The sequence below is a fragment of the Sceloporus undulatus genome, chromosome 2 (genome assembly GCF_019175285.1).
Source record: "Sceloporus undulatus isolate JIND9_A2432 ecotype Alabama chromosome 2, SceUnd_v1.1, whole genome shotgun sequence".
Taxonomy (NCBI): domain Eukaryota; kingdom Metazoa; phylum Chordata; class Lepidosauria; order Squamata; family Phrynosomatidae; genus Sceloporus; species Sceloporus undulatus.
The window spans coordinates 42,611,663-42,626,475 of NC_056523.1; the positions used below are offsets into that span (position 1 = coordinate 42,611,663).

The following is a 14,813-nucleotide window of genomic DNA, read 5'->3' on the forward strand; positions in this document are numbered from 1 at the left end:
AAACAAAAAGGTCTCACTGTATTATGTTGGAAGGACAAAATCAGTAAGAACTCCAAGGTTGGAGGGAAAGCACGAGAGGAAACGGACCACAAGAGACAGCAGCTGGCATAAAGCAACCCTCCCCACCCCCATTTGCTGTCCACAGCACATATCAAACAGCCACATCCTAGGTAGGGCCTCGCAATTACAATGCCAGCAAAAATGCTACAGAAGAGAACAGAATCTGAACAGAATGTAAGTAGCTGTGCAATCATAACTAAAATGAGAGTCTCCTAATGTGAACATCTGCAGCCTGCAGTAATAAGTGTGTTAAGTATTTATATTATTATTCATTAGTATTATACCCGCGCTTCAGCCAAAATATATAAAATACTCGTAACGCTGTAGTTTATATATAGGTTTGTGCATGGTGCACAAATATATTTAAGAATAAAATGTATTTTATAGATATATGAAATACAACCATAAAATGTGAACTTGTTTGGTTTCATTTCTAGCTAAAACGTCAGTTTTCATCAAACATCCTATTGGAGTGCACAACTGTGAGAAACGTTGCTTAACGACAACAACAACAAAAAATATGCACAGCATGATTACAAAACAGGGTCCACACACACACACCTATTTTTTATCCTCACAACAAGAATGAACCTATTAAATGCTCACCTGAATATTTCATTTTTAGTTGTGTTATTTCTGTATCTTGACAATGCTACAGCAGAGAGATGTACACTACAACGTAATAAAGCAAATGTCAGTGGAAAAAAAGCAATTCACTTCCTGTTAGCTCAATGGCAAATATACAAACCATTGCTTGATTAAACTTATATCTTTATTTTCTATGATCTGATTGCAAGCTTTAAAGTTCAGTATACTCACTTTATTCATGATATCTAGTTCACATCGCAGTCGCTGAACAGCACTACCAATTTTTGGCACTGAATTCGTAGTGCAATCTCAATAGGCAAACAAGCAGCCACCTGTATGAAAAATCTGGAGTGGGGGAATTTTATTTTAATATTAAGAAAGGGAAAGGAAGCTGAGTCAGATCAATTTATTTTATTAATATCAATTAATCATTGCATTACATTAAAGGTATCAGCAGTTACAACCGTACAGTAAATTTCCTTTGTTAACTCGTCTGGAAAAAAAATAGGCTATTTTTCAACATGTTTTTGAGCTGATAACACTATCCTTGAAAGTTAAATTTAGCTTCACTGCAGTTTGTGTCTTATTATAGCCTACCAGCATGTGAACCATGAATGATATACCTTAAACATTAAAAAAGAAAAGCTTGTCACTTTGTCAGTAGTGATATTTTTGGACATCTATCTCAGGCTGCATTACCCAAATAGAAATTAGGACAAGCAGAAAAGAAGATCATATGAAGAGCAGCAAGAGGGTTGATGATGGCTTTTCTTTTTCTCTTAGCACGTTTTCCGATCTGCAGTGTCGTAACATTTTCTCAGTGTCTGCCAATATGGGGTCCTCATGACAGAACAATCCATATTAAAATGTTAATTTTAAAAATGTATGGAGCAGCTGTCACATACAAAATCATTTCAAGTGGCTTGAAATATGCTGAACCACACTAAGGGCTATATAAAACAGTAGTCCACAATTTATAAAGAAAAAAGAGTCAAGGGGCACACTATGAAAGTAACCAATATACTACAGTATTGGTTGGCTGAGCTATCACATCTTTCAGTTCTCCCAGACAATTGTTTCAACTTGTTTACAATCTGTATAAAAAGAGTTATTCAAACCAAAGTGGGCTGATTCTAAAGTCAAACTCTGAAAAGACAATGATGTATCTTTTGAGAGTATAAAGAGAAAGCATGGATGAGGATCAAACGTTGAGAAGGAACACAGGGGCATACATACACATGTCTACAATTATCCAAACCATTTGCTACTGGAATGCAGCCATAATGTTTCATAGGCCTTAGCCTATATATCAAGTATTTTTAATCTTTCCCGTGAAAACAAATTTACTAGCATTGATGAAGAAGCAAAGCAGACAGAAATGCACAAAAGCTGACAGCTATCAAGGAACAGAGATTTTTAAAGTACCTATAGGATTTGATGGAAGTGACTCATCTTTAAGATTTTCATCCCATTCATGCAGTTGCAGCTTGATTCGTTCCATCAAGGTTTCCTTGTGTAGAAGAAACCTAATTTAAACATAAAAATTCTTTTCTTTATAGAAAAATAACATTTAATAATAAGAAGAATGATACCACCAACATCATTAGCAGTTCACTTTCATTATTAAATAAAAGTGTAATGAACAATGACGCACCTATCCCCAGTGCTCAATGTAGTTAATGCTATTTCAATGGACAAACAAGAAAATAAAGATGGTTCAGACCCTTTCTAAATATTGAGAGAACACAAGGAGGCAGTCATGAGGTCAATGAGCTACTTCTCCATTCTGTCACTGTCATACTTGTATGTCTGGAATGTGTGAGAATGGATATAACATTTTAGTTTCCTCTGTACAGGGATGGGGAAAGTGCACCATGGGGGGGGGGCACATGCATTCCCCTCCAGGCCTGTTTTTTTTCCCTTCCCTTCCAGAACACCCACAGTTTTGCCCACAAAACCTTCCAGCAAGTGTGGGGATAATTGCTTTAACTTTTTTTCAACTCCGGATATTTAGGCCCCAAAAGGCCCTTTTTCTAACAAGAAATGAAAAAGACCCTTATTGCCTGTTTTAGAAGCAGCTCTCTTGAAGTCTAGATTCGAGAGCAGATCATTAACAGTCTGTAAGCTCTCTGTAGATGAAGACAATACACAAAGAGACTATATAAAAATGTGAAAGGATTAATGACACATGAGAAGAGGAAAGGTATGAGGATATGCCCCAAATCTGAAAAGTGAAGTGAAAGCCACACTCAAGTAAATGCGGAAAATAAACCACCAGGAACAGATGACATTCCAATAGAACTACTAAAATCCACATAGATAGAGTCAAGTAACAATCTAACTGAAATGTGCCACAAATATGGAAAACAAAACAGCAGCCCACGGATTGAAAGCAATCAATATACGTTCCCAAATGCTGGGATTTGTAGAAGGTCTTTAACCTTCCGCCAAAGAATGCTGGTGCCTCACAAAACTACAAATCCCAGAATCTGTAGGTGGAGTCATGGCAGTTAGTGTCAAAATGCATTATTTCTACAGTGCAGATTGCCCCTAGACATGGGGCAATGGGTTCAAACAACAGCAAATCCACCTAAACATTGAAAGAATGTCCTGACAGTAAGAGCTGTTTGATAGTGAAATACGCTGCCTTGGCGTTGTGGTGGAATCTCCTTCTTTGGAGGTTTTTTCAGCAGAGACAAGATGGCCATCTGTTGAGAGTGATTTGATTATGTACTCCTGCATGGCAAGTAGTAGGATTGCATGGCCCTTTGTCTTTTCCACCTCTATGATTTTGTTGTACAAAGACATCTCATGATATTTATATATGTGGTCGCGCATGCACACATGTGCACAACAGTGATACAGCCCTCTAAAGTTTCCTGGTGGGGAGTGGACAAATATAGTCCCCAAATCCCTGACACTGCCAGCCTTTGTTTTATACAAAGGGGGACAATAGGTTCTACATGTTCACACTGGTACACATGTAGAATTCTATCAGTATACTCTAAAGACACAGTTTCAGACACATCGGAAATAGCACATACAGATCCAATCCTCTCTTGTGTTCCTTTCTGTGTGTGAAAGGGTATCTGAACTGCCCTTTGGTGTGCTTCTCTTGTAACATGTATATTATGCCAGCTATTCAATTCACTGTAAGGTGTGTGTGTATGTGTGTGAGAGAGAGGGCACAAGCAAAAAGAAAAGAAGAGAAAATAGAGATAGATAGACGTTAGCTTTATCAAAAACAGATGAATTACAGGTCTTGTGTACTATAATTATTTGTTCTACAGAAAGATTATGGCCCCCAACCAAGAAATCTTCTTGAGATCTATAGATGTACTGATTGTAGAAGTCATATATAATATGTATGTGTGGGGGGGGGAGGGGGGGAAGAAGATATGTATTCTTTATGGAAACAAAAAGTATGAAGTTTTTAAAAAAGAAATAAAAAGAACAGTCCTAATCACAGAAATATGCATACAGACACTTATTTTTACCTAACCTATAACAACAGTCAGTACCAAACCTATTAATACTCACAGCATCATATAACGAATACACCAGGAGTGGCCACGAAGTCAAACTGGCACGTGGGAACTTGCGCTGCAAAACAAAAATATTTTAAAAAGATTAACAGGTATTTATTAATAATTCCTTTTATTTGCATGCTTCCTTTCTCCTAGATCAGGATCCAAAGTAGCTCACAATACAGCTAAAACCTAAAATAAATTTAACACAATTAAAAAAATCACTGAGACACTTCTTGGAATCAGATGGAAGGGAGATATAAAGTTGGGTGTCACCTGTTTACTGGCGACACCAAACCTCAAAACCCAGATGACCTATCTCAGCAGTTTCATGAATCTGTTAAATGCATGGGGGCCAAAACTGAGCCTGAAAATCCCCAGTATCCTTTTCTAAGTCCCCCCCCCCAAAAAAGGGCTAGAACCACTGCATAACAGTGCCCCCAGGACACAGAAAGATACCACAGTAACTGTTGCTTTTAGGATTGGGAGGAGGGTTGGAGTATGGAATTATTTAAAGTTGTGATTTTTATTTTATATTGTATTTTCTTGTCACGTTGTGCTGTTATCTGCCTTGCCTTCGGAAAAGATGGAATATAAATAAATAAACAAACAAACAAACAAATAAATAATTATTACTGAAAGCAGATGTGACATCCAGCAGACCAACAGAGATACACTCCTCCTGCCCAGTCTCCTGTGTAGGTCATCCAGCAAGGACTAAGGCTGTCTTCATCCCATAATCAGACGCAACGTCTGACAGAAATGGATCTAGATAATCTGCTTCATTCAGGAATCTCTGGAGCTGGGAAGCCAACCACTTCAAGGAAAGGAATTTGAAGACTAGTCTGAATTCTTGACATTGGGGGATTCAGGGACATTTTCACACCACTCTAGCTGTTTACAAAAGCCAGGAAGAGCAAGGATCCTGTATACGTGTGATGACTCTCATTTCTCCAAGGATCCTGCCCACATCCTCAGACAGCACAAACTGAAAAATACTCCAGTAACACAGAACAAGCAGGTGCCAAGTTACATCAAATGGATGTGTATGAACTACAGCCTCCAAGTCTGAGTAGATCCAAGCAATCTTGTCCAGAAAGTGTCTTGCAGATTCTTCTGTTAGAATCCGTGTTATATCTACCAGATAGTGTTTTGTAGTGTAGTTAGTAGTTGGGGGATGATGGGGCTTCAGCTGCAGTAAGAGTAGATAGTGATAGTTAGTGCATAGCAGGGCCAGGTGTCTTATCCGGTGGCCTTGAGGGCCTGGTCTCCGAGCGCGTCAGAGCGGGGAATGTGCTTCACTTCTGTGGGAACCAGGAGGGCTTCGCTTGGCGGGTTTCTGCTTGGGGGGGTTTTGGCCTTTGGGGATTCTGTTACTTTGTCTTGGGAGGGTGTGGTCAGTCTCAGCTAAGAAGCTGAGTGAGGCACATGTCTGATTCTGGATCTATCAATAAAGTGCTGTTGATATATCAATCAAGCTGACTGGTTGATTGTCTGGGATTCTGGGTGCTAACTCTGACAATCTTCACAGTGGGCTGTTAAATGGCTTTGTTATCTTCTTGTGGCCAGAGTCCAAAAGGCCCCTGACTACTTGAGACAGAACGGCTGGATGACACTGTGCAGAGCAACAGTGGAGAAAAGTAGTTCTTCTTACCATTGCCATGGCATAGGCTTTAAATAAATAATAATAAAAAAAGTTTTATTTTTATACCGCCCTTCTTCAATCAGGGCGGTGCACAACAGAGTTAACAATACAATATAACAAACAATGTTAAGAATAAAACCTAGACATAGACATATTAAAACCATTACAACCTCATGCCAGTCTAATGCTGGCAGAGGAAAAGGGGGAGATGAGTTCACATGCTGGGAAGATATTCAGGGGTAGGCCGCTCGAATAATAGGTTTTCAACCCCTTCTAAATTGGGGAAGGGAGGTGGCTGCGCGGAGCTCTATGGGCAGCGAGTTCCAGAGGCTGGGGGCCGAGGTCGTAAAGGCCCTCCTAGAAGTTGAGACTAACCTGGCCTCCGAACTCTTAAAAGTTGCTGCCCAGATGATCTGAGGGTGCGGGGCGGATTATATGGGGAGAGGCGGTCCATCAATACCCTGGGCCCAAGCCATTTAAGCTTTATAGGTAACGACCAACACCTTGTATTGCGCCCGGAAGCGAATAGGCAGCAGTGCAGCTCTTTAAGCACTGGGGTTATATGACTGGCCCTAGATGTATTGGTGACCAGTCGGGCTGCCATATTCTGCACCAATTGCAGCTTCCGGGTATGATACAAGGGTTGCCCCATGTAGAGCGCATTGCAAAATCCAAGCGAGAGGTTACCAGAGCGTGTACAACAGTTTCAAGGTTCCCTCCGGCCCAGGTAGGGACCCTCGCTGCGTATCCGCCGAAGCTGATAACAGGTGCTTCCTGACTGACGCACTCACTTGAGATGTAAGGTGGAGCGACGAGTCAAGGAGCACCCCCAAGCTGCGTACCGAGTCCTTCACGGGGAGCGTGACCCCATTCAGGACAGGTGGAATCACCGCCATCCCTGGACCAGGAGAACCTATCACAAGTACTTCCGTTTTCTCTGGATTGAGGCTGAGTCTGTTTTCCCTCATCCACCATTACCGACTCCAGACAGGCCACGAGAGGAGAGATGCCTTCCCCGGTCACTGCATCAGTCGGAGAGCATAGAGAAGACTATTGGGTGTCATCAGCGTACTGATAACCCCGCGCCCCATCTCCGGATGATCTCTCCCAGCGGTTTCATGTAATGTTAAAGAGCATAGGAGACAGAATAGCTCCTGAGGGACCCCAGATGTTAGGGGTCTCCTGTCGGAGCAAACGTCTCCCAGCTGCACCATCTGGAACCTCCCAGAGAGGTAGGACCGGAACCACTGAAGCGCAGTGCCCCGATTCCCACCTCCTCCAGGCGCTCCAGAAGGATACCATGGTCTATGGTATCGAAAGCTTTCCAATGGACTGAAGCACATGTTTGGTCAGAGTCCGCCAGTTTTTCAACATTAATAGCCCCAGTGTCTCTTCCCACTGTTTAATTGTTGTCAGCTCCCACAATATGTTTAAATCTAAAAGACAATGATGCCTTCATTGGACCAATCAAAATGCAAAAATTAATGAGTTCCACTGGCTATGTCACAGACAAAGTTATTAAAAATCATACAGGAAAAGAAAAAATACGACAATGACAATGTTAGAGTTATAGACCTGTTGGTGCTGTTCTCAGTTCTCAGATGTCATGGAGGCCTATCTATGCAGGCAGAGGCCATTCCTCCCTTTTGTACATGTGGGCTCTGGGAGACAAAGGAGTCTTAAAGTCCAGGAAATAAAATTCAAACCCCATTAGCAATGCAAAAAGATACTTCGAGATCCAGGCTGGCTCTATCCTTTGCTCTCTAGTAAACCAAGAGGCTCACTTGGCTCCACTCTATAAAAGGGGATGAAATTGTGCCTTGGCCATTCCCCAATTCCAAAGATTAGCCAAGGTTTCAACAGGATCATCTATCAAGACAGAATCACCTGTCAAATGCTGTTCTTAGGCGTGCCAGAGATAAGACAGCACACCTCTTTAGAAACTATGCTATTCCAAAATCTTTCATCTGGTAATTCCTCAATCCCAATTAATCTGCATTAGTGTTACTATTTACTTCAGTATGTTACCATCACATGAAAGAACAAAAAACAAAATATGGAACATATGAAGGAGACTACTGATAAACATGAGAATGCAGACACTTTAATGTAATGAACCGGCAGATCCCTAAATAAAATACAATTACTAAATGGTGGAACAAAATGGGAAACATGTCATTTTCTAGATATTAAGACTGCAATTGCCTAGGTAGCACAGCACTATCCAACATAACCGATGATGAGAAGTTATAAAAATTGTAGCCCAACAATATCTGGGAGAGCCACATATTCCCCATCTCTACTTTTTGAAGACACCACCAGACTGAAGTTTCTACCTTGATAAATCCAAACATCAAATAAAACCTTCTTGCTTTAATCCACTTAAAAGCATCTCTTTTGGTTTCTGGAATGGACCATATTATCTATAATATTACAATGACATGCACAGAGTTTAGAAAAACTATTTTTTGGATTATAACTTCCCAAATCACTCAAAGGCTATGCTGGCTGGAGAGATTCAAAGGGTGCTCAACAATGGCTCCTTTTTATTCTGGAGAGAAGTGACCAGTGGGGTCCCACAGGGTTCTGTCCTGGGCCCAGTGCTGTTCAACATCTTTATCAATGACTTGGATGACAGAATTGGCGACATACTTATCAAATTTGCAGATGACACCAAATTAGAAGCAGTAGCTAACACCCCAGAAGACAGGATCAAAATTCAAAATGATTTGACTAGACTAGAAAGCTGGGCCAAAGCTAACAAAATGAACTTCACCAGGGAGAAATGTAAGGTACTGCACTTAGGGCGGAAAAATGAAATGCACAGATATAGGATGGGGGACACCTGGCTGAATGAGACTATGTGTGATAGGGATCTAGGAGTCCAAGTAGACCACAAGTTGAACATGAGTCAACAGTGCGATGTGGTAGCTAAAAAGGCCAATGCAATTTTAGGTTGCATCAATAAAAGTATAGTGTCTAGATCAAGGGAAGTAATAGTACCACTCTATTCTGCTTTGGTTAGACCTCACGTGAAATACTGTGTCCAGTTCTGGGTACCACAATTCAAAAAGGATGTTGAGAAACTGCAGTGTGTCCAAAGGAGGGCGACTAAAATGGTGGAGGACCTGGAAACCATGCCCTATGAGGAATGACTTAGGAAGCTGGGGATATTTAGCCTGGAGAAGAGAAGGTTAAGAGCTGATATGATAGTCCTGTATAAATATTTGAAGGGATGTCATATTGAGGAGGGAGCAAGCTTGTTTTCTGCTGCTCCAGAGAACAGGACCCGGAACAATGGATGCAAGCTACAGGAAAAGAGATTTCACCTCAACATTAGAAGGAACTTCCCGACAGTAAGGGCTGTTCAACAGTGGAACACTCTTCCTTGGAGTGTAGTAAGGTCTCCTTCCTTGGAGGTCTTTAAGCAGAGGCTGGGTGGCCATCTGTCGGGGATGCTTTGATTGTGATTTCCTGCGTGGCAGGGGGTTGGGCTGGATGGCCCTTGTGGCCTCTTTCAACTCTATGATTCAATGATTCTGGGGATTCTACCAAGCTCTGGTTATGTGGTTCCATTGTAATCATGTAACCATGGGGTTGACATGATTCCAAAGGAAATCAATACTACTCTCATGCCCCAAAGACAGCATACTCAGCTTCAGATCAATTATATTCTAATTATGGTTCTGTTGTTACACATTTTGCTATATAAATATGCATATTAGACTTTGATGCATAAGATAAGAAAGCTGTCTGTTGCCAAAGTATTTACAAATTGTTAAGAAACCCTACTGGACAGGTAGGAGTGATGGTAGCCTGGACACTCTGTCCATCTTGGAAAAAGCCAAACCTTATTCTAAACAGCAAACTGCAAATTCCCCCCTACCCTCCTGCTGACAGCATTCCATGCCTATATTCGATTATTCGGGGGGTTATGCCACCACCGTTGCTACCAGATTTTCTGATTTTTCTTTTATACTATTTTATACTATACTATTTTATATTATACTATTCCAACATTTCTCCAAGCCTACTGATCCCTCTCCCTTATTTAGGGAACGTGCTATTTGGGTAACTAAGAAGTCACACTAGAAGAATTTGCTCTATATGATAGAAGAGACTCAAGATCAATTCTGCATTTCTCCAGTGATTACACCTGGCTTTATGGTGTTATGAATATTTATTTAAACGTCAACCTCTCCAATCAGTCTTGCTCCCATCCTTCTTTTTCATATTCATATAAAGACCTCCTCCTTTGAAAAAGTAGCCAAATGCTAATAGAATCAATTGTGACTTATCTAGTACAAAATGTGTAACTGGCCACTGTGCTGAAATGATAAGCAACACAAACAATCTGCAGCAACAGCATAATTTTGACAGACACCTTCCCATTTCAGATGCCTTCCTTTAAAAAGAGATACACAGATGGAATTTATATTGATTTTTGAAATGTCATACCAATTTTTTTAAAAAAAAATACAATTAGCTTCTGACCTTTTGATATTTCTGCCGCCATTGATGTGTACGTTGATCCTGCCATGCTGCAGGCTTGGAAGAAGGAAATAGGTGGCATCTGCTGTGAGACTCCAGCTGCACTGCTGACATTGTTGAAGGCAGCACTCGCTCAGGAAGGATTTGCACTTTTGCCTGCTGTATTCTGATAAAAAAAAGAAAGTATATAAGTGTGAAAATTGCACTCATTTGGCTTCTATGGAGAATGAAAATATGGGTCTTATCCATCCCTAAACAAAACCACTAAAAAGAGCATTGCATAAAATATTTCAAGCTACTTCAGCAGATTTTCAAAATCTCTATTCCACAAATTATTTTTCCAGTTTATAAATTCCTTCCCTGTTGTGTTGTTCTAATCCCCCCAGCACTAATTAAACCCAGAGTTTCTATGATCATGCTTTAGTTAACCCAAATTTGAATGTTAGCTTGATCTTTTAAAATGGGAAATATACTGAAGTCAAATAATTTAAGCCTTAAGCAAAACTCTTTGCATTCACAGAAATGTGCTTCAAAAATTGCTTTGTCCAGATATTTTTGGTATTAAATATTCTACAGATAACATCCAACCACATGCAAATGAATTTATTTGCAAAGCACTAAGGGTAAACCAGGAAGGGTTATGTGATTAGTTCTGGCTCAAAACATAACATAAAAAGGAACACGCTAATTGCTTTTACCAAGGATGCAAGAACACCTCTCTTCAAACCAGCTTTTTAAAAACTGTTCTGATGTTTATTGTGGTGATTTTAATGATTCTATTATTACAATTTTAATTTTTGTTTAAGCTTATTTTAACTTCTCGAGTACTTTGCTTTTAATCATGGTTGCCAGCTTCCTTGAACTTTTTTAATGGAAAGGAAATGACAGTGTGTGACCCTCTACACACGTACGAAATAAAATATTTAGAACTGAAGAACATATGGGCATCTATCTCAGCAAAAAGACATTCCAAGTTTAGATTTTTATTTGGGTTTTTAAAAAAAATTCTTATTGTAGCAATTATTGGTAGCACAACTTTGTTCACAAGGGGCATAAATACCCTAAAGACATCAGACCCTGTTTGATCTTGAAAGCTAAGCAGTGTAAGTTCTGGTTAATACTTCAATGGAAGACCACCAACAAATACTAAAGTGCTATATGCTGTATTTCAGAGGTCCAAAACAAGTTAAAAAAAAACAAAAACATGGTGTGGTGCTCGGAATCTTGAGTCAGCCAATCAAGAGCCAGAGATTCTGAACCAATCAGAAGCCGGCTGGGGCTATAAAAGATTCAGAGGCAGTTGAGAAGGGGTTTTTTGGAAGTCGAAGGGGGTTGGTTGAGTGAGGTTGGGAAAAGACTGGTCTCGAGGAGGGCTATAGTCTTGAAGTCCCTGAGGGGACAGGGTGTTAAAAGAGTAAATCTGATCTTTTAGACCAAAGGAAGGTCTAAAGATTGGGAAAAGAGTGGCATCTGAAATAAGAGTTGCTAGAAACCTCTACAATTGATTGATTGAGAAACAAGTTTACAACTGTTTATTATCGACAATCTTTTATTCTGTTTTGTTTATACAATAAACTTATTTTGTTGATTTGAAGTCAATCTGCTTGGCCTAAGTGATGAGTTTTTGAACACGCTACCAACTATATATTTGAGGCCAGCGATTTGAAAGTTTGTTGCCTCATCATATAGGAAGAAAGATTGTTACACATGGGAGGGCTGATTTGGGCTGCAACCGCAATTTCAAACCGGGCTGGCAAAAGGAGCAGTATTTTATCACTCCTTTCAGCCCTGGTTCTTTTCAGATGATGCAGTTTCCTGCCATGTTTGGGGTGTGTGTCATCTAAACACTATGCGGTGGGAAACCGTGTCATTCGGCCTGTCTGCTTCAGGCCAAAAAGAGGAACTGGCAAAACCATCTCTGAGTATTGCTTGCCTAAGAAAAATTCACAGGGTCGTCATAAGTTGACAGGCAATTTGAAGGAGCATGCATAAACTCTCTCTCTTTCAGACACACACACCTTTGTTCTGTGTTGCAGGGACATAGCTAGGATTTTAGGAAGGGGGGGGGGTCCAGACTATGTGCCACCATTATAATGGGGCTTGGGTGCGGCGGCGCAGCAGCACACACCATTCATTTTTCTAATGAAAGGGGGCGTCCGGACCCCAAGAACCGCCCCCCCTTGGCTACGTCCCTGTGTGTTGCATTAAATAGGTGACTTGCCCAAGCAAAATCACATCTCTACTGGAAGGATGTGAAATCCAGTGCTCCTGCTATTAAACCTCCAAATAAACTTTAAATCAGGAAGAAACCATGTTGACTCTCAAAGTCAAAACATTTCCCACACACTACTGAAAAATACTCCTCCCTCCACCTGATTCATATACTGATCATTCATACTGAAAGGTATATATTTTGAACTTTTTCAATGAAGTCTTTAAAATGTACAATTTAAAACTGGATGCTTAAACAGAAAACAATGCAAAAATGATTAATCAGAATGGAAAAAAGACATTAAGCATATCATTAAATTTTCAAAGAATAGCTGTGTTAGTCTGTTGCAGTATAAAACGAGAAAGGGGGAAGCAAACGTAGCAGCACTTTTTAAGACTAAATTATGTATAATTCAGCATAAGCTTTTGTGGGCGTTTTGATGTAGTGATTTCAGTGTTGGACTATGAATCCTATAATGGCTATGTAAACTCACTATCAGCCTCAGTGGATAGCAATGGCAAACCCCCTTTGAAGAAACATGCTGCCTCCCAAAAACAATAGGTTCCTTAGGGTCACCATAGGTCACCATAAGTCAGAAATGGCTTGAAAGCACACAACAACAACAAAACCCACTACTTTAGATGTTTCTCACATTCTACCCTATCCCCACAACTGATAAATGTGATCAATAACCTGAGGCTTTAATAAACCTCTGCATCGCATCTGAAGAGGTGGACTGATAGCCATAAAAGCTCATGCTAAATATAAATCTGTTTGTCTTAATGTTGCTACTAGACTTGGTTTCTCTCCCCCCTCCCCTTTACACTTCAAAAAGTAAAGTGCATATATGTTTGGTTTCAGAACCCTACCCCTTCACGGATATCAAAATCTGTGGATGTTCAAGCTCCATTAAATAAAATGGATAATAAAATGGTGTCCTTTATATAAAATGGCAAAATCAAGGTTTGATTTTTGAATTTATATAGTGTTGCCACACCAACTGCGGGCTTGGCACCTGCGGATTCTATGGACAGCAAGCCCTGGCTTTTTAAATGGGTGGGCATGTATGTGATTGCATGTGCCCTTTAAAAAGACCAGGACTTAAGGCCCTGCATTTTCTGCTATCCGTGGTGTGTGTGTGTGTGTGTGTGTAATGGATTCCCCATGGATAACAAGGGACTACTGTATTTTAAAAATATTTTGAAGCTTGACTCTGTGGATAAAGAGTCCATGGATTAAAGGGCCAACAGTACATTACAATGTATACAGTTTGAGTTTCCTTTATCCAAAATGCTTGGGACCAGAAGTGTTTGGGATTGTGGATACCTGTATTTGCATATAGGGACATAATGAGATTATCCAGGAGATAAGTCTAAAGACAAATTTCATTTTTGTTTCATATAGATGTTATATTTATAGCTAGAAGGTCTTCAAACGGAGGCTGGATGGCCATCTGCCGGGGATGCTTTGATCTGGATTTCCTGCATGGCAGGGGGTTGGACTGGATGGCCCTTGCGGTCTCTTCCAACTCTATGATTCTATTTTTAATAATTTTGTGTATAACATAATTAATTTGTTTTGTGTATACTGACCATCAGAAACCAGATACATGTCACTAGGTCAGAAGCCCATGAAAAATGTTTTTGTTTTTGAAGTATTTCAGAATTTTAAAGCTCTGCATGGATTGGCTCCTCCCTACCTGTCTGAGCTAGTTTCCCCTTGTTCCTACTCGCACTTTGCAGTCTAGTAATCAAAGACTGCTGTCCCAGCCAAGGATTGTCACCTCCTCTGCTCAGATCTACTTCATCTCTCTTGCTGCCCCCTATTCATGGAACCAATCTCCTGCATGAGTACAGTCCATCACTTCTTTAACAAGCTTCAAAGCTGAGTTGAAGACCACTCTGTTTAGGAAAGGGTTCCCAGACGCTACTTGATTGTTACCCTACATTTATGTTAACTTGTGTTCTTATATTGTATTGCTTTGAATTTTAATATATGTACTAACCTCTAATTGTTCTTTTAGAATGTATGCTGCTGGCAGGTCTTAATTTTTATTTTATTTACTTTAACTATTGTTTACTATGCACAGCACTATTCAAATTACAGTGCTTTATAAATAAATCTTAATAATAATAATAATAATAATAATAATAATAATTTATATACCGCCCAATCACTGGGAATCCAGGCAGTTTACAACAGAGGGGATAATAGACAGTTCCCTGCCCTCAGGCTTACACTAATAATAATAATAATAATAATAATAATAATAATAATAATAATAATAATA

The 14,813-nt window shown here is 40.0% G+C and overlaps 1 protein-coding gene across 1 annotated transcript in view; it reads right to left on the reverse strand.

The window, feature by feature from the left end:
* Nucleotides 1-662: 662 nt before the first annotated feature.
* CRBN (cereblon) overlaps nucleotides 663-14,813 on the reverse strand; it is a 36,571-nt gene continuing 22,420 nt past the window's right edge. Inside the window, 9 exon segments of the mRNA XM_042447458.1 lie at nucleotides 663-689; nucleotides 692-714; nucleotides 717-732; nucleotides 880-935; nucleotides 938-979; nucleotides 982-993; nucleotides 2,074-2,158; nucleotides 4,189-4,251; nucleotides 10,315-10,477. Coding sequence (XP_042303392.1) covers nucleotides 663-689; nucleotides 692-714; nucleotides 717-732; nucleotides 880-935; nucleotides 938-979; nucleotides 982-993; nucleotides 2,074-2,158; nucleotides 4,189-4,251; nucleotides 10,315-10,477 — 487 coding nt within the window.